This window comes from Mytilus edulis, chromosome 1, assembly GCF_963676685.1.
Source record: "Mytilus edulis chromosome 1, xbMytEdul2.2, whole genome shotgun sequence".
Lineage (NCBI taxonomy): Eukaryota > Metazoa > Mollusca > Bivalvia > Mytilida > Mytilidae > Mytilus > Mytilus edulis.
The window spans coordinates 17,912,579-17,939,202 of record NC_092344.1 but is presented as its reverse complement, the minus strand read 5'-3'; the positions used below and the strand labels follow the sequence as shown (position 1 = coordinate 17,939,202).

General features: G+C 31.2%; 1 protein-coding gene across 11 annotated transcripts in view; it reads right to left on the bottom strand.

The window, feature by feature from the left end:
* Positions 1-4,602: 4,602 nt before the first annotated feature.
* Positions 4,603-26,624, bottom strand: part of LOC139525372 (uncharacterized) — a 44,789-nt gene continuing 22,767 nt past the window's right edge. For 4 of the 11 annotated variants that reach the window (XM_071320719.1, XM_071320685.1, XM_071320676.1 and 1 more), the window contains exons 5-18: positions 25,798-25,967; positions 22,780-22,916; positions 21,685-21,832; positions 20,483-20,577; positions 18,082-18,295; positions 16,957-17,099; positions 14,457-14,613; positions 12,417-12,566; positions 11,614-11,775; positions 9,923-10,010; positions 9,075-9,156; positions 8,207-8,287; positions 7,472-7,952; positions 4,603-6,757 (exon numbers count right to left, since the gene is read on the bottom strand). In XM_071320719.1, the coding sequence (XP_071176820.1) occupies positions 5,691-6,757; positions 7,472-7,952; positions 8,207-8,287; positions 9,075-9,156; positions 9,923-10,010; positions 11,614-11,775; positions 12,417-12,566; positions 14,457-14,613; positions 16,957-17,099; positions 18,082-18,295; positions 20,483-20,577; positions 21,685-21,832; positions 22,780-22,916; positions 25,798-25,967 (3,175 nt within the window). In that variant the 3' untranslated portion in view covers positions 4,603-5,690. The remainder of the gene's footprint in view (positions 6,758-7,471; positions 7,953-8,206; positions 8,288-9,074; positions 9,157-9,922; positions 10,011-11,613; positions 11,776-12,416; positions 12,567-14,456; positions 14,614-16,956; positions 17,100-18,081; positions 18,296-20,482; positions 20,578-21,684; positions 21,833-22,779; positions 22,917-25,797; positions 25,968-26,624) is intronic. The other 7 variants (XM_071320702.1, XM_071320727.1, XM_071320693.1 and 4 more) reach the window with 3 other exon arrangements.

Below are 26,624 nucleotides of genomic sequence, written 5' to 3'. Positions count from 1 at the left end.
AAAGGGGGGACGCAATTTTTAGGATAAATCGCGTTTATCATAGAATCCAGCACGGTGACATATATTTTTTATTTTAGATTTGGAGAAAGCATAACAAAATGCAGTTCATGCAGAAAAATAATAAAAATGACATTTTCAGAAACACTTTATTTCTATACTTTTTGGATTAAAAAAATCCCACTTTGAGCATCTGGTTCGCAATGTCAAGCAAAGCTTGAAAATTTGTATAGACATTCGTGTAGGGATTTATTTTTTTCCTTATTGTCACTTATCACAGCTTCAAATTGAACCCGATCTTAATAATTTACAACAAAAATTATTTGCTCCAAAAATTTTATAACGTTGTTTAACTTTTTGGCAAAATTGCACAAATCCCCAATTTTCAGCCTCAATTTTCTCGAAAACGAGCACGGTGACCTATGTTTTATTTTGTGTTTTATTTTATAACTCGCCAAGGCCTACAACATATTTAAAAATTAAGAAAATGACATTTTATCGAGAAACTGTATCGGATGCCCTTAAAGTTAAAAACTTAAAAAAATTAAATTGGACACTTAACTATTCTGGTCCAATATCCAAAATCTAAATACATGGTTAGATTCAGCATATCATAGAACCACAAGAATTCAATTTTAGATGAAATCAAATAATGTTCAATTTTAGACCCTTTAGACCTCAATGTGGACCAATTTGATAACCGGGCCCAAATATTAAAAATCTAAATACATGGTTAGATTCGGCATATTGAAGAACCCCATATATTAAATTTTTGTTGAAATCAAACAAAACAAAAAAGTTAAATTTTGGACACCGATTTGGACAAACTTGAAAACTGGGCCAATAATCAAAAATCTAAGTACATGATTAGATTCAGCATATTAAAGAACCCCAAGAATTCAATTTTTGTTAAAATCAAACTAATTTAATTTTGGACCCTTTGGACCTTAATGTAGACCAATTTGAAAACAGGAACAAAAATTAAGAATCTAAATATACGGTTAGATTTGGCATATCAAAGAACCCCAATAATTCATTTTTTGATGAAATCAAACAAAGTGTAATTTTGGACCCTTTTAGCCCCAATTCCTAAACTCCCAAAATCAATCCCAACCTTCCTTTTGTGGTCATAAACCTTGTGTTAAAATTTCATAGATTTCTATTTACTTATACTAAAGTTATTGTGCAAAAAACAAGAAAAATGCTTATTTGGGACCTTTTTTGGCCCCTAATTCCTAAACTGTTGGGACCAAAACTCCCAAAATCAATCCCAACCTTCCTTTTGTGGTCATAAACCTTATGTTAAAATTTCATAGATTTCTGTTTACTTATACTAAAGTAATTGTGCGAAAACCAAGAAAAATGCTTTTTGGGGCCCTTTTTGGTCCCTAATTCCTAAACTGTTGGGACCAAAACTCCCCAAATCAATCCCAACCTTCCTTTTATGATCATAAACCTTGTGTTGAAATTTCATAGATTTTTATTTACTTATACTAAAGTTATAGTGCGAATACCAAATGTCTTCGGATGACGACGACACCAACGTCATACCAATATACGACCAAAAATTTTTCAATTTTTGCGGTTGTATAAAAAGTAATGAGACCACACTGTCCCTTCAAACATCTTTAAAATAACTTACAAGGCTTTAATGTTGCCCATAAACAGCTCTGATAGAATGATTTTGGCGTACTAAATTATAATCCTGGTACCTTTGATAACTACTTGAACCAAAACAGCCATACTTTATGTAAAATTAAAACAATACACATTATAAACGAAAGAAGTAACAATGAAGCAATTATAAGGAAAAAATCTATAAATAGGAATCTTATTAATGGAGATTCATTTAGTTATCTTTAGGTAACCTAATTGAGCACATTTTATGTGATGTGTCAACTACATCTTATTGGAAAGAGAACTTTTCCTCATAGTGAAGGCCTGTTGATAACACAACATGCACTAAATGTAGCTTGCAGATCTACTGAGATTATCAATAGTCATCAATAGTAGAAAAATGTTATGGCTCTGCACAAGAATACCGCAAAGAGGTTTTGTGGAAGAAAAAAATAGTGCAAGATCTTTTCTCAATATAATGGGTTATTTCCATTTCATTCTATCAATGGAAACATTTTCTATATTTTAATTTTCATTAAATGAAAACTACAAAATAACAGAAGAGACATATATACTATATGTATCTGATAACATATTTCATATGGAGGGAAAAAAGGTGGAGGGGCACTTTATTTCAATAAAAGGCTGTTTTCCCATCATTTCAGCTAACAATACTTTTTATCAATTAAATTTTATTTTTTATACACTATTCACACCAATAGTCATTTATAACTTTTATGCAGTTTATAGAATCTACAACTACAAAAGTAATCTAGAAATGCCAAATGTCAAATTATAAAGTTCATTTGAGTAAATATGCCTTTTTAATAATTGACTCTAGTATAATTACCAGTTAAACAAAGAGTATAATGCTTTGGTCAGCAACTCTTATATCAGAAGAAAAGACCTTATATCAGCTGAGGATCCAGGATTTTGAAGAAAATGAATGGATAATGTGTCCATCCCCTCCCTTGCATATAATATTATAACAGGACAAAAGTCCACAACAGTACAAGGGAAACCTCCCAAATTCGACCTTGATCTGGGTTTCATAACATTTGGTTTAGGAAAACTAAATAAGAGAACAGAAACCAATTTTGGGACATACATATTGACATGGGTAAACCTTAATGCCAAGGGGTACCAAGCCAAACATTAGGCTTTGGACTTGTATACAGTCCATGCATAAAACCATTTATTGACATGCTCCTAAATGATGTTTTATCTTTTAGGTCATATTATTCTAATCATAATCTAAAACCAGTTTATAACAAGTTTAAAAATACATAGCGTTTAGGTTCACTTCGGTTGTCAGAAATTTTTATTAGATTTTTTCATAAATTGAGAAAGGAAATGGGGAATGTGTCAAAGAGTCAACAACCCAACCGAAGAGCAGAAAACAGCCAAAGGACACCAATGGGTCTTGAACACAGCAATAAAATCCTGCACTGAAGTGGGTTCCAGCTGGCCCTAAACATACATGTGAACTAGTTCAGTGAAAGTGGACGTCATACTGAACTCCTAAACCATGTAAATGGACTAGAATTATAAATCATACAAGACTTACAAAGAACCGAGGCTCCAGACCTTAAACATGTGCAAAAAATGGTGGGGTATAAACTATATTGTTTATTTGTCTTAATTTCCAATATACATACAACAGATAGATCTGAACTATTATAGTTCAATGCATTACAACATTCATGGTCCAGGTGTAGCATTTATATGTCAACAGACTTTTGGATTTGTATTTTATCACAATATAATTTGATTGTCCTTAATACTTTAGCCATGGTACACAAAATGCATCAAAATATATCAACTCTTGTTACATGAACTGAGTTTTCAATTTTTAAGGTTAGATGGCTATTTTTTAGCTATTGCTCCAAATATCATGGCATTAAAGAATAATAATTTGAGCAATATCATGGTTATTCATGAAGCCATATTTAATATGGTTAAAATAGCTCTAAAAGTATCATGTCAATAACAATAAACAAAAAAAACAATATAAAATTTCTATATCATATACAACAAACTTAATATAATTATATTTTCTTAGAAAATCAATAACAAATGAGACTGAACTTGATGAGTTATTCAAATATTTACATCAACTTAAAATATAATCTAATTTTTTTCAAACAAATGTTTATATAATTTAACTATATACAAAAAAAAAATAATCAATTCATGATAGCAAATTATACAGTAATGTTACTTGTACATTTTTTTGTATAAAATGTCATGTCAAAAACAAACAAAAAAACATTACAACTGACAACAAATTTGCCGTCTTCAAAACCATCCTGCCCAATGTAAACTATATACGTTTCATATAATTGTTCACAAAATAAAAAAATTCATAAACTTTTGATAAAAAATATGTACAGCATTTCAGATTGTCTTTTATATACACAAATTGAAAGAACCCCAACTGATTTAATATTTGATAGAAAAAACTTGAATAATAATCAATGAAAGTATAAAATGAGGTCAAGGAAGAATAAAGCATGTGCAGCTTACCATCATTGCAAGCATGATTTAATTGTATTCTTGATGTCTTAGTTCTACACCTTTTGTCTCAGGCGAGACAAAAAATCCCATAGGTTGCAACCATTTGCTTACATACATGTTATATTTTAATAGTGCTATTGATAACAGATAGTTAATGGGAGAGAGGAAAGGCTATCTCATGTACCATTAAACAAGATGTTTTAATACCAGCTCTTTTTATAACAAAATGTACAATTTAAATAAAAAAACAAACAAACAAAAAAAGGCCAATACATATATCTATACAAAATTTGTACATTATTATGAAAGGCTTTTTATGTAATAAATATAATACTTAACTGCAATTTGCAAAATTTCAATTAAAGCCATTTTTATATGACGATCCAACATGATGATTTACTAAAACAGTCAGACAAATTCAAATACCTGTCACTTTGTTTGATTTTTTTTTTAGCTCAGATTAAATAAACTTTTGGTTCTATAGCACCTTTTGTAATATTATTCAGAACTATAAATCTACCAATACAGGATTTACAAATGTCCTGTCTACAATGCTCTTAGATGTAACAGTAGATAATCTTGTACATATAAATTTTCACCAAATAAAGAAAAAGGTTTACACTTCTTCCCAACTATAGAATGTATAGGACTTATAATAAGTCTTACACACTTGTAAACCCTTTCTAATAATCCTTTTTAACATGTCTTTTCAGTCATATTTTTTCACTTTTGAATTCCCATTGATTTAATTCATGAATTTCGCTCAGCAATAATGCAAAGTATTTTTTAATGACATATTTGAACACAAAGATGCATTTTTCAAAAAAGATAAAAATACAGCTTACATTTTATTAACTTCTTTATATTAATATTAGAGTTTGTCATATCATTCATGTACAGCACTGTCTAATTTCCTACCAAAAGAACAAAGAAAACTTTCACATTTCCTGCATTGCAAATGTCTATTATTAAAAAAATGATTCAGAGTTCTTTTAGACGTCCAAAGGAATAAATTGATTCAGCTCACATCTTAGATTTATATACAATAATTTATACAACAATTTCTGATTTCCTATCAAAATTTAACGTATTGGTGTATATTAACAAAAATAATTAACATTTAATACTGAAAATCACATATGGAAGGATTCAAATTATATACTTTTATAAAAAAACTCCACAATTATTGCTAAAAGATGAGTGTAAGGTACATGCTTATGAATCTAAAATGGATCTAACCAACTAAATGAATAGTGTTGTAGTAATGAAGTAAAAAGATCAGATACACTTTTAAAAGACTTGATAGAATTCTAAAAGTGATTGCATCTTACCAATATATACAAATTTAGGTATGTACATTTGAATGGAATTTTCTTTTCTAATTTTTTTAAGGAATGAAGTTTCAATACCAATTACACTTTTACAGGACTTTACAAAAACAGATAAATGTTTACCCGTGAATATTACTATCTTAACATCTGACCTTTCTCTACCCAATAACTGGAAATATAGGTAGTAATTGATTGTTCTTTCTCTACAAAAATATGAAATTAATACTGTTATGTTTTCATAGCATTATGTTGAATATATCCATTGTCTAATTTTCTTTCCTCATGAAGTAAACTATTTGACTCACTAAATGAATCGTCTGACGGTGGTAATATATGTCCAGATTGATTATTTTCTGAATCAAAACTAATTTGATTGTCACCACCAAGGCCCATATTGAGAAAGTTTTGTTCCGTGATGTATGCGGGATCACTTGAATTCTCATTTCTATCGGTGTAATTTGAACCTGACACAGAGGATGATAAATTGTCATCATCAGTTACATTTCCATTATTAAAGTCTCCTCCCATGAAATAATCTCCAGAACTGTAACCTCTATTCATCAATTCATTCAAACTGTCTGCTAAAGTTCCTCTAGGATCTTGCTGGACTGGATCCTTGTTCTGATTCCTCATATCCATGTCTCTTAGGTAATTACCATTGTTTGATTCTTGGCTGGGTCCCCTGTTTGAATTCCAAGCACCTGGATTCATTATCTCTTCTTCTTTAAGGTAGCCATTACCATGTGACTCTTCTTGACCGTCTTTCAGATAAGCATCATTAAATTGACTTCCACTATCTAGTCTCATCATTGGCTCATCAAGTAGCTTTGGGTTTTCCATGGAATCAAGTCGACGGTATTCCCCTTTTGGGCCTCCAAAATTATGCTGTCTGGGTAATAACAATCCTTGATTATTCATGGCATCTTCAGATAGATCACCATTGCTTATCATACTTATGTTAGAGTTCTCATCCTTAGCTTCAATCAATGGTGATAATACATTATGTGCTTTACCATTCTCTTTAGAATCCATACGATGATAAGTTCCAATCAAACCATGGAATTCTACTTCTGGGACTCCAATGTTGTCAGTAGCCTGGAGTGACTCTGCGTCAATATATGTCGGATTCGTAATTGGTTGTCCATCATTTCCTGAACTTTGAAGTTCTTGTTGATCAACATATGAAAACGGATTACTTGAAGATGCAGAATCTAACAAACCTTTTTCTGTACCACTGGAATCTATTTCAGAGTCAACATGCCGAGTCCTAATATAACTATCTACATTTTCATCTTCTGAAAACAAAAATATTTTTTTTCTTTTGAAAAAATTATTCCAAATTTGTTACAGTACATAATAATTTATAGCGTTGTAAATTTTAATTTCTTATCTTTTTTCATTAAACAATAAAATTCATACTGATAAGTTTCGCCTGCTTTACTGATCGTGATTGAATTTATGGTAAACGCCTTTGAGAAAATTATTATACAATAAATCAGGAATGTGTCCCCCTGCTTGCATATCATATAAAGTTATAAAGGGATATAACTGCAGAATGGCAACAGTGACACCACCCAAATTTGAACTTGATCTGATTTTTGTGGTAATAGGCATTGTGGATAAGTTTCATAACATTTGGTTGAGGCAAACTAGTTAGAAAATGGAAACGAAAAATTTAGCAATTTTTATGTTTATAAAGAGGCATAACTAAAGAATGGTAAAAGTGACACCACCCAATTTCAAACATGATCTGTATTATGTAGTAATAAGCATTGTGTATTAGTTTAATACTATTTGGTTATTACAAACTAAAGTTAGAGAATGGAAACGAAAAATTCAGCAACTTTCAAATGGTGAAGGGACATAACTCTTGAATTGTTATAGTGACACCACCAAAATTCATACTTGATCTGTGTTTTGTGGTAATAAGCATTGTGTATAAGTTTCATAATATTTGATTGTTTTATACATTTTGAAAATAAATAGAGAGTATATGAAATGATAATTACCCATTATTTTATCTTTTGAATATAAAACTTCAACAGATTTACTTCTCTCATTCACATCCATATACCCATCTTCATCTGTTTTTCCATCAAATAACATCTTCTCATCTGAACTAGATCTGTATGAAGAAAGAGTGTTATTGGATATCTTCTGTGAAGACTGGGATTGTCGGTCACAACTGTTATAATGGTGATTAACATTTGGATAAGAGGCACGGATGGCAGGAGCAGCAATGATGTTTTGTGGGAAGGCTTCCTGTCTAAATGCGTGATCATGTATTGTACCACTGTCTAACGCCATTTTAGAATAATCTGGGTCTTGTGGGAAACTTTTCTTTTGATTGTGCTTGTTCTTGTCCTCTCTACTCTCTTCTGCTACAGGAAAAAGATCAGGTTTGCCGTCTATTTCGGGAGACTGCAGAGCATCAGATGTCAAACTAAATCTACCGCTGTCTTTACTTACTTGTGAAGAATATGGTATAATCTACAATAAAAAAATGTTTCATTAATCTAATCTGCATGAAAAAGATATGACCTACAATCAAACTATAACAGTAGCCTGTTGTTCAATGTAGTTGAACCCTTCCCCCCCCCCCCTTTATATTGAAGTCTTGTAAAAATCTGTGTTTACTTTTTAAAATATATAAGAGAGACTCCCATGTGTTCCAAATATACTTTACTAAAAAAAAAAAAATTATCAATAAAAAAATGTGCTTATCAAATAATAATATCTTGTACCTTGTTATCTTTCAACAGTCTAGAAGTTGAGCTCTGGTCCCCTGATGAGCTTGACAATGAAGTATTGGAAGCTGGGTCAGTCTGTAAGAGAACATAATATCCATGATTACAACGTTCACATCAATTACTCATTTTTACAACAGAATGGCTACAGTGTGTAGGCAAATGTTATATATTCAGTTAGCTTAATTGTTAGCTGAACCGTGAAGACATTCTTAAAGCCTCCACTAGACTAGTTCAACATATAACCAATCTATCTGTCTGTAGGACGAGACTTCTACAAAAGCAGGGTAGTATATACCTAACCTAATAATGACTTCAGGGTTCAGCTAACAAGCATGCTAACCAAAGATTCTACCTGTGGTCCTGTACCTACACACTAAATGCATTTTGCTGTAAACAAAAGACAATTATTTAAGTAAGAATGGGTCTTCAACCCGCTAGATAAAATTATTGGTCCAGTTTTATACATAAATTAACAATTTCTTAAGCAGAAATAAAGAAATATGTATCATTTCATCTTATGGTAACAGTTTTTTTCAAAGGGTTTTCTGTAATGGTTAACAAATAAAAATCCAAATACACTTGAGTTCTCCAAAATAAAATGTTTTAAATAAAAAAATATATTTATTTTTTACATAACAAAGAAAACATATTTTGGCGTTGTATCTTTAAATGAATTTTTTTTCTATTTCAAAAATTTTCATATTTCATATTTTGATTTCTATATGTCTATTCGACTAATGATGTGTATGTAAACAATCATTACAAATTATAAGAATTGTGCACAACCAATAACTGGGAAACAAGTTGAGTGAGCAATTTATCTTATATATTTTTGGAACAGCAGGAATTGGTGAATACCTACCATATTTGCTCCAGTTAGTTTTATTTTTGGAGTGATGATTTCCAATGGCCGTTTCATTTCCCTGATACCATAACATGTTCGCCTACACAAAAGAAATTCATAATCATTTAATGTCAAATAAACTAACCCTGTACGGTGAAATTTCAACTGACTAAATTGTTTTTCTGATTAAGAGTAAATCTTATAATGACAGAAATTGTGATATATTTTGCATTATAGAAGCTGTATTTCTTTTTAAATCTAAACAAGAATGTATCCATAGTACACAGATGCCCCACTCACAATATCATTTTCTATATTCATTGGACAGTGAAATTGGGTAAAAAATGTGGCATTAAAATTAGAAAGATCATATCATAGGGAACATTGAAAACATGTGTACTTCAACTTCATCAAAAACTGAATTGACCAAAAACTTTAACCAAAAACTTTAACTTAAAGTGGAACTGACAGACAGACGTGCAGACCAGAAAACTTAATGGTCATAAATGGGGCATAAAAGTCTGCTGCCCATATTTTCTTAGCCTAGTACAAGCTTTTTTCTTTATAAACACTGAAAAGCAATCATATTTACATACATGTATATTGAATCTAATTGGATAATAATGGTATTTTTGCATGCTTTTTAATTTTTTATATTAATAACGGTATGTTTTTGGTCAAGTTATTGTGTCTTTGACACATTCCCTATTTCCCTCAATTTTATCTAACACACCAACTCTTTGATTCACTCAATAATAGTTAGGTTTACCAATATCTGAATGTATAATGCTGAGGGCAATATTCAAATGGATGAGAGCAGGAATTAAATATGTAGTACCGATGTTAAAAAATAATACAATATATACCTATAAATAAAAACTGCTCCAGCAATGGCAAACATAAATAAGAAAGTTCCCCCAACTGCTATGCCGGTAATTTGTGAAGTTGCTAAATCTAAAAATAAATATAACAGTGATTAGGAATCATCAATAAAGACAAATATATCTGTACACCATAAGGATTAATAATGCAAGGTTTGGTTCAGTTAGTTTGAGAGAAGAAGATTTAGGGGAAAAATTGAAAGACCAACAAAGACGGACACCAAGTAATCGCAAAAAGTAGTCATGGCTTTTGAAAAATGAGACTAATGAATGCAATTTCTGAAAATGCTGCATTCAAACAGTGAATTCAAAATATAAAATGCAATTATCAACTAATGTTAGATTCTCTTGTGATTTTAAAACTCACAGGAAAGTCAATGATTTGCAGCAACTGTGAACAAATACAGAAAAGGTGACTCAGTGATATTCCAACGGACTTTTAGCATCATGGTCCTATTGCTTGAATGTGATGTTATTGATACAATTTTGAGTCTCTTTTTCAATAATCTAATCACCTGCAAATTTTCCAAAACAAATATATATACATATACATGTAACAATTTGAATAGCATGATCAGACAGGGACTATAAACTTCAACTAAATACTTTATCCAAATTGAAACTAAAAACCTTTGTAAGCCATATATAAAATAATATCATAAATACCTGAAAAAACAACAGCTGTAGTTTTGAATCAATGACCTTATACATTGGATAAGGAAGCAAGAGTTATAGCAAAGCGAAAAGTTAGTTCCCTTAATATTACAACTTTTTGCAATTGAATGCATGCAAACTTACCTGTCTATTTAAATGTGAGTTAATGTATAAAAGAAACTTCTGGTCATTGCAAGTCAAGCAGGTCAAATGAAATATGAAATGTGATGAACTCATAAATGTGATGTACAGGAATATACGAAACAGTTCTAATATATGAAACAAACATGATTATGATTGTGAAATAAATGAATAATATATAATCTAGGACATCCCCTCAAAGGTGACTTGTGAATAGAAGTATAGCCACTTGGTATTCTTCTGATCAGCAATAAAACCCTAGATTTTTAATTTGTTCTCGTCATGAACATACATGATATATTTTCAACTGGACCTTTGGCAAGCAACAATAAACATTCTTACAGATTTTCTTATGGATGCAATGTGATAATTTCTATAAAAACAAATGGTATTTCATATACCCTGTTATCGAGGATTCACTAACCACCCAGCTTTCTCCCACCACTTTATGTAGGTGAGACAAAATTTGATGACATACTGGTATTCGTCATTATCCTGTTGACATTCTATTTTATGAAACTTTTCAAAGAAATAAGGGGGATAAGTAACAACTACTGGTTCCTGGTTTCATATACCAGCTTATTTTATACTGACTTTGAAAATAACTATTTACTTTAAATAGCTGTAACAAATTAACCTAATATATCAAACTCAATACCTAGAATCTATTTTCATGAACATTTCAATCAAAGTGTTTAATATGTATTATACTGGACCAGGAATTATTGCTCATGTACACACCTACAGAGAATATCTCCACACATAAAAACTTCTTTTTGGAGAAGACGTTACTAAGTTGAAAAACTTGTGTCTAATCCATTTGTCTCTTTTTGAAACAATAAAATATGTTTAAACTAAAACATAAAAACTAGAATATTTACTATTATTTGTAGGCTGTATATACACCATATCACTGTAATCACTAACTCTTCCATCTCCAGTTATATGCTGAACTCTGACACCATAAGAAGTTCCTGCCTTTAGATTTGGTAATACCAGCTTAGATGGTTCACTTGTTGAAATATCCTTTTCTTTATGAAGATCTATGACATCAAAATATGTAGAAACAATTAAGTCATATATTATTGTACAAATATTTTGCTGCTGTTGGCTTTAATTTACAAATCATAAATGCCATAGATTATATAGTAAAACATAAGCATGAACAACTACTGTCTATAAACCCTACCCTATATATTGGTTGTTTTATTATGTATGTATATTGTGTATGAATTATTTTTATTGCAATCAATATGTGACACTTTAATAAACAAATTATTTATTTATTTATAAAGGATTTTTGTTAAAGTTGTCATATTCCTATTATTTTTTGTCAGAAGGCAAATCTCTAGGTTGTCCAAAAAACTTTAAAAAATTTTGCAATAACTTCTCTTGTCTTTAAATCAAAACTTCAAAGATCACTTTGAATGGGCATTTCTCAATCGTAAAATCAAGACCTTTCCAAAACAACACAAAAATACATGCAAAATAACTGACTTGCAACCCTTATTTTACTTTGAAAAGAATTATTGCGTAGCTTTTACATCAACGACAACGACGACAACGTAATACATGTACCAATATATGACTACACAAATCTTTTGAAGTTGTATTAAATTTTTAAAGAAGTTTGTCTATTATAAAGTTCTTTTTCATATAAGGCCATCACAGTATGGAAACCTACCTGCACAATCCTTGGTATGGCTTGCAGTACACCAAGTGACTCTGTAATAGGCAATGTAAGGGGAATCCCCACACTTTGGATCTGACCAATCAACTGTTATTCCGTTTTCAGGATATGCCAGTACATCAACTTGAGTTGGAGGAGATGGAGCTGAAATAACAATCCAATTAGCTATTAATATTACTATAGTGTTATTAACTGGCTGTTTCTGTATTGGCACTGGTATAGATTCAAGGTTTGCTGTATTGGCCTCGAGACCCTTAGAGTCGAGGGCCAATACAGCTGACCAAGAATCTATACCAGTGCCAATACAGAAACAGTCAGTTCATTACACTTTTATTAAATAACCCAACTTTTTCAATACAGACTTGTTCTGAATGCTGTATTACATACATCAAATGTGAATATAGGGCCAATATTTCCAATACGGACTGGGAATGATGTGATTATAGGGCCAATATTTCCAATACAGACTGGCAATGAATCCTGAATTACATGCACAATATATGTTTGCATGTAATTCAGGATTCATTGCCAGTCCGTATTTGGAAATATTGGACCGGGCCAAAAAGCAATATAGATCAAGTGATTTATATGACCAGGACGACGTCACCAGTATGACACATGCCGTTTTGGTAGTATTAGGGCTGTTTTAATTGTAGTATTTAATAATTCGATTTATGGTTCATTTTAAATTAACCATTTTGTATCATCATTTTTTAATTTTAAATGTCCTCAACATTTACTGGTACTTGGATAATGAAGAGAAAGCATTGTAAAGATAAAACTATCAAATATATTTTTTGGAAAATGATTTTGTTGTATAGTCCCTACAAATAAGTATAAATTTTGTTGAAGTTAGAAATTTTGGATAGCATCACATTTGACTTGAAAAAAAACCCAGTATTTTTTCAATGTCATTTAACTGATTGCAGCAATGATCTATTTCCTTTATGTAATATATGTTTATATTGTTCAATTCATAAGTGAGATTACAATCAAACTATAACCATGGTAATAGTTGTTTCAGTTTTATGTTTTCTGTATTCATTAATTGTTACAGAATTATTCGTTTCCTCTTGGGCCAAATAAAAATATAATTGTGGTGCCAGTTACACTTCCTACTTAACTAAATGAATGAGAGAATGAAATTCATTGTTTCATGGTACTCAATTAATTTGTCCCAGTTGTTTCTTTATATCAAATGATATATTTTTAACAAAGTTTAGCTACTTTAGTTTTTCTCTTTCGTGATTATTTTTTCTGTCTACTTTGCCATTTGTGCATCTGTAGTTATTATTGTAAAAATATTTAACTCAAAATCAAAATGTTTAATATACGCTCTCAATTAACTTGCAGTACCGGAAATGAAAGAAAGTTATTTTCAAAAGTTGTAAAAATATTCGACCTTATCACTTTTTTAAAGAGACAAATTGTTTGGATCTTTGAATTCAGATTATGCAAACGTAGATTTCGAATAGTTTGTTTGAGAACATTTTCTCCATGCCGAAATTTTCGATTGGACCACATGGTATTATTCATGTCAAAGGTGTCAGCTTGGGGTATTCGTATCCATTCAGTTATCATCCATAGGGCAATTAACACCTATTAAATCACTCTAAAGTTCCCCTATTGTCTGACTTGAAAGGATTACAATTACAGGTGATTCAATTTTTAAGATCACAAGCGGTAATTAGATGAAAGTTCAGAATTGAGGACATGGTTTTCTGATATAGACAAGAAAATTAGCATCCGCAAAATAATTATAGCATTGCAGAAATTATTTCAGCATCACGGGAAAAAAATATAGCGTAATGGTGCCGCGACGCTAAAACAGCCTAGGGAGAACAAAGGCCTTCTTTAAAATGAAAAGGGGTGTGTAAAATGTATGTTTTTATGTAATTGTTGTCCTTTATAACACAATCAAGGAGAAATTGAAAATGCACATTTCTGTGTCCTAAACATTCACTTGAACAATGTGGAGGAACATTGTAAATTTTTCTAGGATTTAATTTACAATAAAATCATAGCTTAACATACCTATACTTTTTAAGTAGTAACAATCTTCCCAGGTAAATCCTGAACTTTCTACATCCATGTCTGATGATACACCAAATCTGTATTTCTTATCAAACTGTATGTGTTCAATTGTTAGTGAAGAAGAATTAACTGGAACCCTAATCCATTCAATATCAGTCTGAAATATATGATAAACAATCATACCACATCTCCATATCTTTATAAAACTTAATGCAGAATGTTATGTTTGTTTTAAACATGGTAAATTATGAAAAATACAGTAAACAAGAGGCTGTCACAACGACAGCAAACCGGATTTATTAATATTTATTTGTGTCCTGGCAATATCACAAGAACCATTACTGATGAATGGTGAAAGTGAAAATCGTCAATATCAAATTTGACCTCCATTTTGTCATCAGTATCAACATCTTAAAATTTGAAAAGCTTAGATTGAATGGTTCATGAGTAAATGCAACAACGTGAATGGAAACGCCATTTCACAATCTTTCAAGAACCATAACTCCTGAACGGTAAAAGTCAAAATCGTCATTATTGAACTTGACCTCTAATTTGCCATCAGTAACAACATATAAAAATTTCAAAAGCTTTGGTTGAATGGTTCATGAGAAAATGCACGGACACGACTGGAAACACCATTTTTCAATCTTTCAAGAACCATAACTCCTGAACGGTAAAAGTCAAAATCGTCATTATTGAACTTGACCTCTATTTTGTCATCAGTAACAACATATTAAAATTTGGGAAGCTTTGGTAAAACAGTTCATGCATAAATGCACGAACACGACTGGAAACACCATTTTTCAATCTTTCAAGAACCATAACTCCTGAACAGTAAAAGTCAAAATCGTCATTATTAAACTTGACCTCCATTTTGTCATCAGTAACAACATATTAAAATTTGGGAAGCTTAGGTAGAACAGTTCATGCGTAAATGCACGGACACGACTGGAAACTCCATTTTTCAATCTTTCAAGAACCATAACTCCTGAACGGTAAAAGTCAAAATCGCCATTATTGGACTTGATCTCCATTTTGTCATCAGTAACAACATATTAAAATTTGGAAAGCTTAGGTAGAACAGTTCATGCGTAAATGCAGGGACACGACTGGAAACTCCATTTTTCAATCTTTCAAGAACCATAACTCCTGAACGGTAAAAGTCAAAATCGCCATTATTGAACTTGACCTTCATTTAGTTGTCAGTAACAACATATTAAAATTTTAAAAGCTTTGGTTGAACGGTTCATGAGTTAATGCACGGACAACATTTGATTCCCGCCCGCCCGCCTGACCGACCGCCCGCCCGACCGCTGTACATCCCCAAATCAATAACCGACATTTTTGTCACAAAAATCCGGTTAAAAATTATACCTTCATTCAAGAGAAATTAATACTTAGAATCATCAAGTTCAAAGAAGTTAATTTTTATTTATTTGCAACCTTAAAGTTAAAAAGTTTTAAGCAATAAAAAAGCTATATGTCTTGTCTGTAGTAGTGAAGTAAATAAAAACATGTAGTTTATAAATAACGAGTACAGGACCCTCCACTCAATGGTGCACCCTTAATAAACCTAAAAAGTTGTGGTACAGCATTAAACTTAATTTGTCTACTTAAATCACACTTTCAACATGGACATTTGCATAAAAAGGATCTTACAATGTTTTAAGGTTTATTTAAATCCAAAGAACCATGTAAGAAAAGAAATAATACCAAAAATGGCAAATAAACTAGATCAACATTATTTATTCTAAAGACAGTCCTAAAACTGTTTCTCAGGTTCAACAATGAAAGAAATTTTAATGAAAATTTGATAATACAGGTATGCAGTTGCTGTAAAATCTAAAATTGATTGATTGATTGATTGATGTTTGACACCACTTTCAACACTAATGTGCTATTCCATGCCGGTCAGATTTTATTAACACAGGAAGCCAAAGTCCCTAGCAAAAACGATGCATCTTAGGTAGGAAAACCGACAAACCTAGTCAATAAGAGTCAAGTGCACCCAAAGGAGCAGGGTTAGAACTCACGACCTCAGTGTTGACTGGCTAATGATTAAAGAAGTTGAACTATGTAAAAGCATAAAAATATAGGATATATACCAATACACATAATTAACAGCGCCTGGTGATGTTTTATAGCCTGACCGGTTTCGGTCCGAAAAGGACCTTCATCAGATTCTGCCTCTGATGAAGGTCCTTTTCGGACCGAAACCGGTCAGGCTATAAAACATCACCAGGCGCTGTTAATTATGTGTATTGGTATATATCCTATATTTTTATGCTTTTACATTTTTCTCACTGATACACATAGTTAATATGGCTTCTACTAACGAAAGCTCCATTTGGAGCTAATGTGTTTAGAGACTACTTATGTCAGTACACCTTTCCTATATTGCCTAAAGAAGTTGAACTACTTAGACCATCTACCCTTCGAAACCCCATAAAATCTTTAAAATCATACCCATAAATTATAAAGAATAAATATAAAAACTTACTGTACATTCTGTATTATATTGACAGTAGTATACAGTGTGGTATTTAATTCTCTCATCCTCTCTTGGTGTCCAACTGACACTTACAGTTGTATCGGTAGAAGTATTCTGGGCCTCCACTATAATTCTACTTGGAGATAACAGGCCTGAAATACAAAATTATTTTATCCAAAATGAACAAATAACTATGTACCGTATACTTTTAAAAAACTACTATTTTTTTTCCTTCACTACCGTAATCCATTTTAGCTTTGGTAAAAAAAATAATTGGTATGTCTTGAACAAGAGATATATTCTCTATTATATTATATCATATTGGTTTTATGCCCTTCACAAACAAATGAACTTGTGTAAATCTTAATAAACAGCTGTGCCATGAGTGAATGACATCCCTGTGGGGTATTCATAGAATAAACTTCTCAATGTCACATCACCAATAAGAAAATCAAAGGGAGCTTACGTCAATAGATATAAACAATTCATCATAGTTTCGTGAAAACTACTGAAAGCTTTTTGAGTTATTGTCCCATATTTTACTAAATAAAACCCCATAACTCAGAAACGTTAAATCTAAAATTTATAAAAAAGGAAAAGAGCTAATTTCAATAAATATAAACAATTCACTATAGTTTGATGCAAATTGGTTAAATAATTATAGAGTTAATGTCCAACATGTTGACGACAGACTAAGGACAACGATATACCATAATACGTCCCATAAACGGGCGTATAAAAATGATTTTATTACCTGTATGATGATACAAGAGGGGCCTAAGTGTTTTTCATGTGTCTATCCATTCATCATCTGCATGTCTAGTATCAAGTTTAAGTTTGAGTGCAAGATAGATGAAACATATGGAGGTTTTAGTCAAATACCCCTTTATCTTATTTTATTGCCTGTTTTGTGATGTTCATTTTATAAAATTCAAATTTCAGATCACGCCTCTCCTAGGGTATATCCCAATAAGGGGATAGTTGGCAGGTCTGATCTGGAAGGGTTATATATGAGAATTATATATCAGTTATTAATGAATCTATATATATAAAAAAAAAAATTTCAGATTAAGTGCATACATCTGTTACAAATGGTGAATTCTTGAATTTTTCAGCAGAAACAATTATACTTACTATTTGCTTCAGGTATTGTTATCTCTGATCCTTCAACTGAGTATCCTTCTTCATTCCATGAGAACACTGATACAATCACTCCACGACTACAAGGTAGAGACACTGATGTATATGTTCGTCTGTGAACATGGTAATTATAGTTCGATGTTGTCCAATCAAAAACTTTTACTTTATATCCTAACATCTGACCATTCTGGTATGTTTCTGGCAAATCCTGAAACAAGAACATTAGAAAATTACCGGGGTCACTGTATGACCAAATATTTAACAGATGAAATGAAATATAGAATACAAATCCTTAGAAGAAAAAAAATTGATGTGGAAACTATATACATATAAATTTTTATTCAATTTTTTCATTATTTCTATTTAGCATATACCATTTTTCTTTGGAACTTTTTATCCTGTGGATTCATTTGTTTTTGTGGGTATCAATTTTTAGCCTCTAGATTTTTTTTTATAGTATCATGATCATAATTTTATTTCTGTCTTTTCTTGACATTATACAATGCACCAGAAAACTTGCAACATATAAATAAACAATTATTCACAAAATCTGTAGGTTTTAAAACTAATTGATACAGCCAAGAATAAAAATATTATTGTGTTTAATTTTATTATGGCTTGGTACTTGCTTTTTGTAAACAAATGCATGTTAAAATTTTCATTTAACAATACAATATATGCACTTGACAAAGAGGTCAAATTTGAAGTGACATACTTTTTTTAAATTGCTGAATATGGCATTAAAACAAGGAAATGTGATACCTTTAAGTACTTTTTATGCCTAAAAAATAGATACATTCTACTTCCATATGATTTTTGTTTTCCGTGCAACTAAATCAACTCTTTTATAGATATTTGTCATTTCTGCAAAAATCAATGTAACTTAAAAGTAGGTAAAACATGTATTTGTGAAAGTGCAGGGTTAATTTGAAAATATTCTTTTCATGAAAACATGCAAGTATGACCATATATTGTTAAGCTGTAACCGTTTCGAGTAAAAATTCAATATCAACCGACAAGTTTATCTTTATGATATCACAAACACATAATAACTGACAGTTCTGCAAAATAAACTGTTATCACAGAGATATGTCTCACCCTTTTGTCATTGTGATAATACTTTAACATGTGAGCTATGCAAATATTCAAAGTCACTGAACACTGACTGTAGGTAGATGACATAACAATCTCCATGTAAATGAAATGTGCCAATGCTAATACTACTGCAGACCAAATACCACTGACCTATTATAAGTTGTTCCCTTTTAACATACCTAAACACAAACATTAACTTGTAAACTTTGTAAAAGTTTCAATTCAATGAATCATGGGGAGGGGGTGGGGCTATATAATCTCCATGGAAACGATACTTGCAAATGCAAATATAGTTGCATACCAAATATCATTGACTTAAAATTATCAGTTCATCTTTAGCTGATCTAATCACAAACTAATACATGACCTCATACATGTAAACTAAGCAAAAATTTCAAAGTCAATAGACCATGGCTGAGGAGAGCAGGGTCAAATATTCTCGATGGAAATGAGATGTGCTGATGCTTATACAATTGAATACCAATTAAAATTGGCTTACCACTAATGGTTCTATTTCAACTGACCTAATCATACACTAATACATGTAAACCATGCAATATTTTAAAAGTCAATAGACCATGACTAAGGGGGTACAGACTTATAATCTTGGCCACTTGTATTTGATTTATTTGTATTTTTATCGATCTGATAAGTTAAGAATTTTTCAACTGATTTTTATAGTTCTTTCTTATGTTGTACTGTTACACCACTGTCCCACTGTACCATAAATTCTTTTTTATATCCATGGAAATGAGATATGCCTGCATACCAAATATCATTAACCTACCACTAGTGGTTCCCCATATCCCATGTAATTATCCCGAATAACCTATATTATTGTCCTTAGCTTCGCCTATATCACCCTGCTCAGTCGCTCTGTAATACTTGTATCAAGGCTTCGAAACAAGATAAGGCATTATCAGCGACGTCACTATGTCAGATGAGAAGTTATCAGAGACATCACAATGGGTGAGGAGTTATTATCAAGCTTGCTTTTGACAAGGAAAACTGTCTTATGGAGTGGGAAAAGATCCTTAATAGAACAATAAACAGATAATTGGGTTTTCTTTGTAAAGATATTGTAAAATATCAGCGGCTCGACATATTGTGAAGCTTTTTTACTTGTTCGCAGAGCTCACTCGCCAAAAAGGTTCATATTGTGGCTCGTTGCTAATATTTTCTGAAACAAATGTGTAGAAAATCTGATAATCTATACATATAGGGTGTAAACACTCTTTCTTATTAAATGTATGACATAAGAAAGGTAGGATAATCCTATTTTAGAGATTTAAGCACCTACCTTCCAATACAAAGTCACATTACGATTGTCATTCCTACAGCCCTCAACTGACAAAACATAACTTCCAGGAAAAACTTCTGGTGGTCTGTCAGGGACTATATAAGAAAAAAATATTTTTATTACAGCTAATTTTTTTAACAAAATAGATAAAATAAAATAAAATAAATGGGGAATGTGTACATAGGGACACAGATGATGCCCCAGCTAGCATATGAAAATATAAAGGAACATAACTCAAGAACTGTAAAATTTTAACTTAACTTGAGTTTTGTGGTAATAAGCACTATAAATACATTTCCTAACATATAGTTGAGACAAATGTAAGTAAGAGAAGGGAACACAAAAAATTCATCATTTTTTTCATTTGCAAAGGGGCATAACCCTAGAAAGAAAAATGATGCCTCCAAAATTCATACTTGATCTGTGTCTTGTGGTAATAGGCATTGAGAATAAGTTTCATAACATTTGATTGAAACAAACTAAGGTAAAGAAAAAGAAATGAAAAATTCCACAATTTTTCCTTTGTAAAGGGGCATAACTTTTGAACTGTAAAAGTGACGCTACCAAATTTCAATCACTCTCTGTGTTTTGTGGTAATGAGCATTGTCTATAATTTTCATAACATTTGGTTGAAGCAAACTAAAGTTAGAGAACGGAAAAGGATAAAGGGTAAAAGTGATGCCACCAAAATTCAAACTCAATTTGTGTTTTGTGGTAATGAGTGGTGTGTATAAGTTTCATATCATTTGGTTGAGACTAAAGTTAGAGAACTGAAACAAAATATTCAACAATTTATCCATTTGTAAAGGGGCATAACTCAAGTATGGTACAAGTGATGCCACCAAAATTCTAACTTGACCTGTGATTTGCGGTACCCCAGTAATAAGCATTGTGTATTAGTTTCATAACATTTGGTTCATAGAAAGGAAACCAGTTTTGTACAGACAGACCAGGGTAAAACTTAATGCCCCCTCCGCTGCAGCAGAGGGGGCATAAAAATAAATAAAATGCTTTGCGAGCGCAGCACAGCCTGATACTACCGTAGAGGTCAAACCCTGAACATTTGGTGCAAGTTAGGAAACAATATTAAAGCTCGATACTGTCTGAATTTGGATTGTGATTAAATTTTTTACATAATGTAGGTACTGTGTAATTGTAGATTTCTGGATATTAAGAAGAGTATTTGTATAAAAAAATCTTACCGTCTGTCTCTGTTGTGGTGATGTTGTTCACAGGTTCACTAGGATATCCCATATGCTCTCCTGGACGTGTCACTATTGATATTTGATATTCTGTATTTGGCTTCAGATTACAAACTGTTGTGTTAAATTCTCTTGATACTATTTTCTGCTTTTAAAAACATGATATTTTCATTACAAATTTAACTTGCACATTATTCTATCAATTCTAACTTGTAGTCAGTGAATTAATTCATAGAATGCTTAATTTACAAATTCTTCATGAAATTGGAACAGACATGTCAGGAAGGGTTTAGATTGAGTGAGGAATGGAAACAAATACTATTATTAATACTTTTTAACAAACTTTCTTATTTATACTGATGCAAAACTAAAGGCTCTAAAAAGCCTGAATCAATCACCTAGGCTTATTGAAATCTTCCACAATTAACATTGTGGACTAGATGTGATTGTCGTTGGTTAATGTGGTTCATAAGGGTTTTTCGTTTCTTATTTTTTATATAGATTAGTCTGTTGGTTTTCCTGTTTGAATGGTTTAACACTAGTCATTTTTGGGCTCTTTATAGCTTGCTGTTCTATGTGAGCCAAGGCTCCATGTTGAGAACTGTACTTTGACCCATAATGGTTTACTGTTACAAATTGTGAATTGGATGGAGAGTTGTCTCATTGGCAATCAAACCAAATATAATATCTTATTAAACAGCAATAACTCCAATAAATATTGAATTTGAATATAAAAATTTGCGAATTTGTTTTAACAAAAACTACAGTAAGTGTTTCCCTAAACTAATTTGTTAAATTACCTGAAAAAAAGGTATGCATATTTTCATAACATGCACAACTACAGTGAAAAATGTGATAAATGTCAAACCCATGCTTTTGAGTTTCAATACTCACAAGTTTGTTTCTATCAAATTTAAACATTTCTGAACAAAAACTAAGTTTTTTCCAAAATTTTATCCTTTTTCCCAAATCCATAATATGTATATCTGTGTTGAAGACCAATCGGTGGCCTTGGGCTGTTTTATACTCTTAGGTCGGGTTGTTGTGTCTCGGACACATTTCATGTCCCCATTCTCTTTTATATGTCATATTTACCTCATTATCATTCCACTTTGATTTAATATAGATGATGAATATCTTCACCCTATGTTTTCTGTTGTGTAGCCACTTTAATGAGACACATCTACTTGTAATGGATGAAATCTCAATCATATCAACTGGACTTGGTTTCACTAAAATAAAATATATATAATACTTAGTATAACAACTTTTCATGAAGCAAATGTGTGAGATTTGAACAAAACTATAAAGATTAAAGAGAAAAAAGAAAAAAAAAGGAATATGCCGCCAAATAAGCATGAAAATGAGCGAGATTTGGCAGCCCTGTATCACTACTTGTGAAAATCATTTCAATGCTGTAAATTCATGCAAGATGCAGGTTATGCATTTCAATGAAAGTTAGTCTGGTATACGGGACACCATTTCCAACCTTTTAAACCAAGTCTATTTTTGTTGTTGCTTCTTCCATGCATACAATATCAGAACTTACAGTAAGAATTCTATGACACAACAATGTGTGGGTCTTATACCCTGTGCTATTATGTCCATAGTACACAGATTTCACACTATCATTGTCTATGTTCAATAGACCGTAAAATTTTAATTTGGCATTAAATTTCAAAAGATCTTATCATAGGGAGCATGTTTACTATGTTTCAAGTTGCTTTGACTTCAATTTCTTCAACTTCTTAAAAAAACTCACCTTGACAAAAAAAATTTAACCTGAAGCTGGACAGATGGGATGACAGACAAACAAACAAACAAACAAACGGATGAACAGACACACACACTAGAAAACATAATGCCCCTCTACTATCGTAGGTGGGACATAAAAATGGGACTGAAGGGTAAAGATTGCATTAATTTATCAGTGGGAAGTAAAATTATATATTGCATTGTATAAAGTATTGGTTGTAGTTGATTCAACTATAATTCTGGACAAAGGAACATAACTCCAATTTTTAAAGATGTCTTTAATAATGACATCATTTATATTTTCAAAATAGATATTAGATTCCTGCACCTTGCAAAAGTTATGTAATTTTCTTAACAAGTGTAACATTATTTTGTGACTTGAATATCTGAGCAGAAATTATTAATTTTTTGGAAAAGTTCATGAATAGGAGGTGAAGAATGTTATGATCAATGCACTATATGTTGTGTATCAAAAAGGTATCTTGGAAAATTTAGATATAGAGTCTGACAGTACCATTCATGCAATTTTTACTTAAATTTTTTTTAGAAGTTTTGATAGCATTATTTCAAAATAATTAATCTCACATGTTTGTCTATTTCAGCAATTTCAATAGACATGTTGAAAAAAAAACTTTTTTTTAAACAATTTATTGGTCTGATAATTTCTCAAATATGTTTTATTTATTATTCTTAAAGTTTAAAATAGATTATACAGTGTATTACAATACAAATTTATCAACATATATAACTTATACTTTACATTAAAATGCCAGATTTTGATTTACTAATTCGAGGAAGATCAAATTTTACTCAATCCCATGGCTTAGTTGGAGACAATTTTTTGAATGTCACCCTCTTCTAAAGATCAATCATTGAATTTACATCAACAATTTTAAAGACAATGCTCAAAATCTACAATTTGGCCTCAGAACATTTTCATAGTGTGTCAAAATAAAAGATACATCTTGCTTTAAAGTTGTTGTTTATCAAAAAACTGTAAAGTTATTATGTACATGGACTCAAAGTTCCCAATCTAAAATTTAAAAGATAATAATGGCAGAACATTCGGTATAATGAATTAAATAACACATAGCTGAGAGGGTGATAGAGCAGATTGTTACCTCTTGAGAAAAACATTGTCAACCTTGGCTTTGCTCTATCACCCTCTCATCAATGTGTTATTTATATAATGTCACACAATTGTTTTTAAGAATTTCATATTAAAGTTCTTAATAATAAATGAAGCTGTTTTCCCCCTTGGACACACTTATGTTGTACTGCTACACCACTGTCTCAGGATAAGTGGAGGTTTTGGTGGAAGCAAAATTTTTTAACTTTTCCACATCCTGCATGTGACTGCCCCAAAGAGGGGCAAAAGATACCAGAGGGACGGTCAGCTCAGTGATTTTTGTATGTTGCTGTATATCATATTTGTTTTTCATTTATTGTTTTGTACATACAATAGACCATCGTTGTTGTTTGAATTTTTTTAATTGGTTATTTCAGGGCTTATTTTAACTTTCTTTGCTGTATTGGCTTTGCTCATTGTTGGAGGTCCTACGGTGACCTATACTTGTAAACTACTTTGTAATTTCATTGGTTTCCGGTGGAGTTTAATTGTTTTTTGGCAATCAAACCACATCTTAATTCTTATATACTGTGGATTCATTATTATTTGTTGGATACCAATTTCGTGGGTTTCGTGGGAACAGGTAAACCACAAATTAAAATGTTCAACAAATAACATATTTTAAATAGGGTATGTGTACAGAGATTGGCAAAACCACAAAATCAAATATCAACGAATAAGCAAGTTTTCAGCAATCCACGAAAAATAAATGAATCCACAGTATAAGCATTACTATATACCCCAACCTATTTCAAAGTTCTTAATTCTAAAATCATAAATCCACACAAAAGAGAGATTATTTGGTAATATGTTGTAAAGACAGAATCTCAGTCATAAAGCAGGAAAAGAATCATGAACATTGGTACAAAAATTTGGTTCCTTCTACAATAAATAGACATTTATGGTCATAGCTTCAAATAGTTTTGTACAAGTATTAAATCTGTTTTAAAATTAGTTGCTCCTGGTATCATGGCTAGCAATGCTGCATGTTCCATTATCTGATGGGTAATTTTTAGTTTTGTATTAAAAACAAAGACTGAAGTGAAAAAAACAATTACACATACTTATGACAACAATGAAAAGAAAAAAGAAATCTTGCTTTTTGTCAGGAAAAAAGCTTCATAATTTATAATGATATTAGCAAATTGTTTTTACTACAGAAAGATAAAGATTAGTAGCATTTATTTATATAATATTTGTCAGTAATCAGACAAATGATGACATTTTACCCGATGTAGCTTGTTTAACAGTTATCCAATCTGTCGCCGCAAATACATCACGCATCGTGTTTGTTACATTAACAATAAAGTACAAAGTAGATCTATCAAACGAAATGCCATCTCCTTGAGTTAATGTACAATTCAGTAAATTCATATTAGGACACCATCCGGCATAAGCACTGTAAGATAAAATATATACCCATGAGGATATGTTTTAAAGTAGTTTTAAAGTATGTATAGTTGATTTTCTTTCTAAACCAGTACATATACATGTATTCATAAAATCAATAAAAAAATATATTGTTTGTTACATTATAAAAAGTTGGTAACAGCGAATGTTTTTGAGGTCCAAGAACATAATTTTAAGAAGACTAATCAAAATAAAGAATTTCCATTAACTTTATATTCTTTACAGTTGATTTAGAATTAGTACTACGAAAGCAACAAATTCCTATTATGGCTTATATGCAATTTAATTGCATGAACTGTATGTCCAACTGATAGGAGAAGCAATATTAAGTATTGGTTTTCAGCGATATTAATAGAAAAATTTTCTACTGTTGAACACAATTGCAGCTTTGATAAACCCAATTAGATAATTAGTCTTCAAGCAATAAATATCCTGCCATTAATAACAATATTCCTTACCACTATATTGACCTTAATTTGAAAAATATGTAAAGTTTTCCCGGAACCCAGTGTCTCGCCAACTTTTGCAGTTCTTCACAGCTCAACATAAATGAGGATTTTTTAAAAATATTTTTGAACATTGCAGTTGCTATTGACAGCATATTGGATCACTATGTCTTGCATTTGTAATAAAACCATTAAAATTT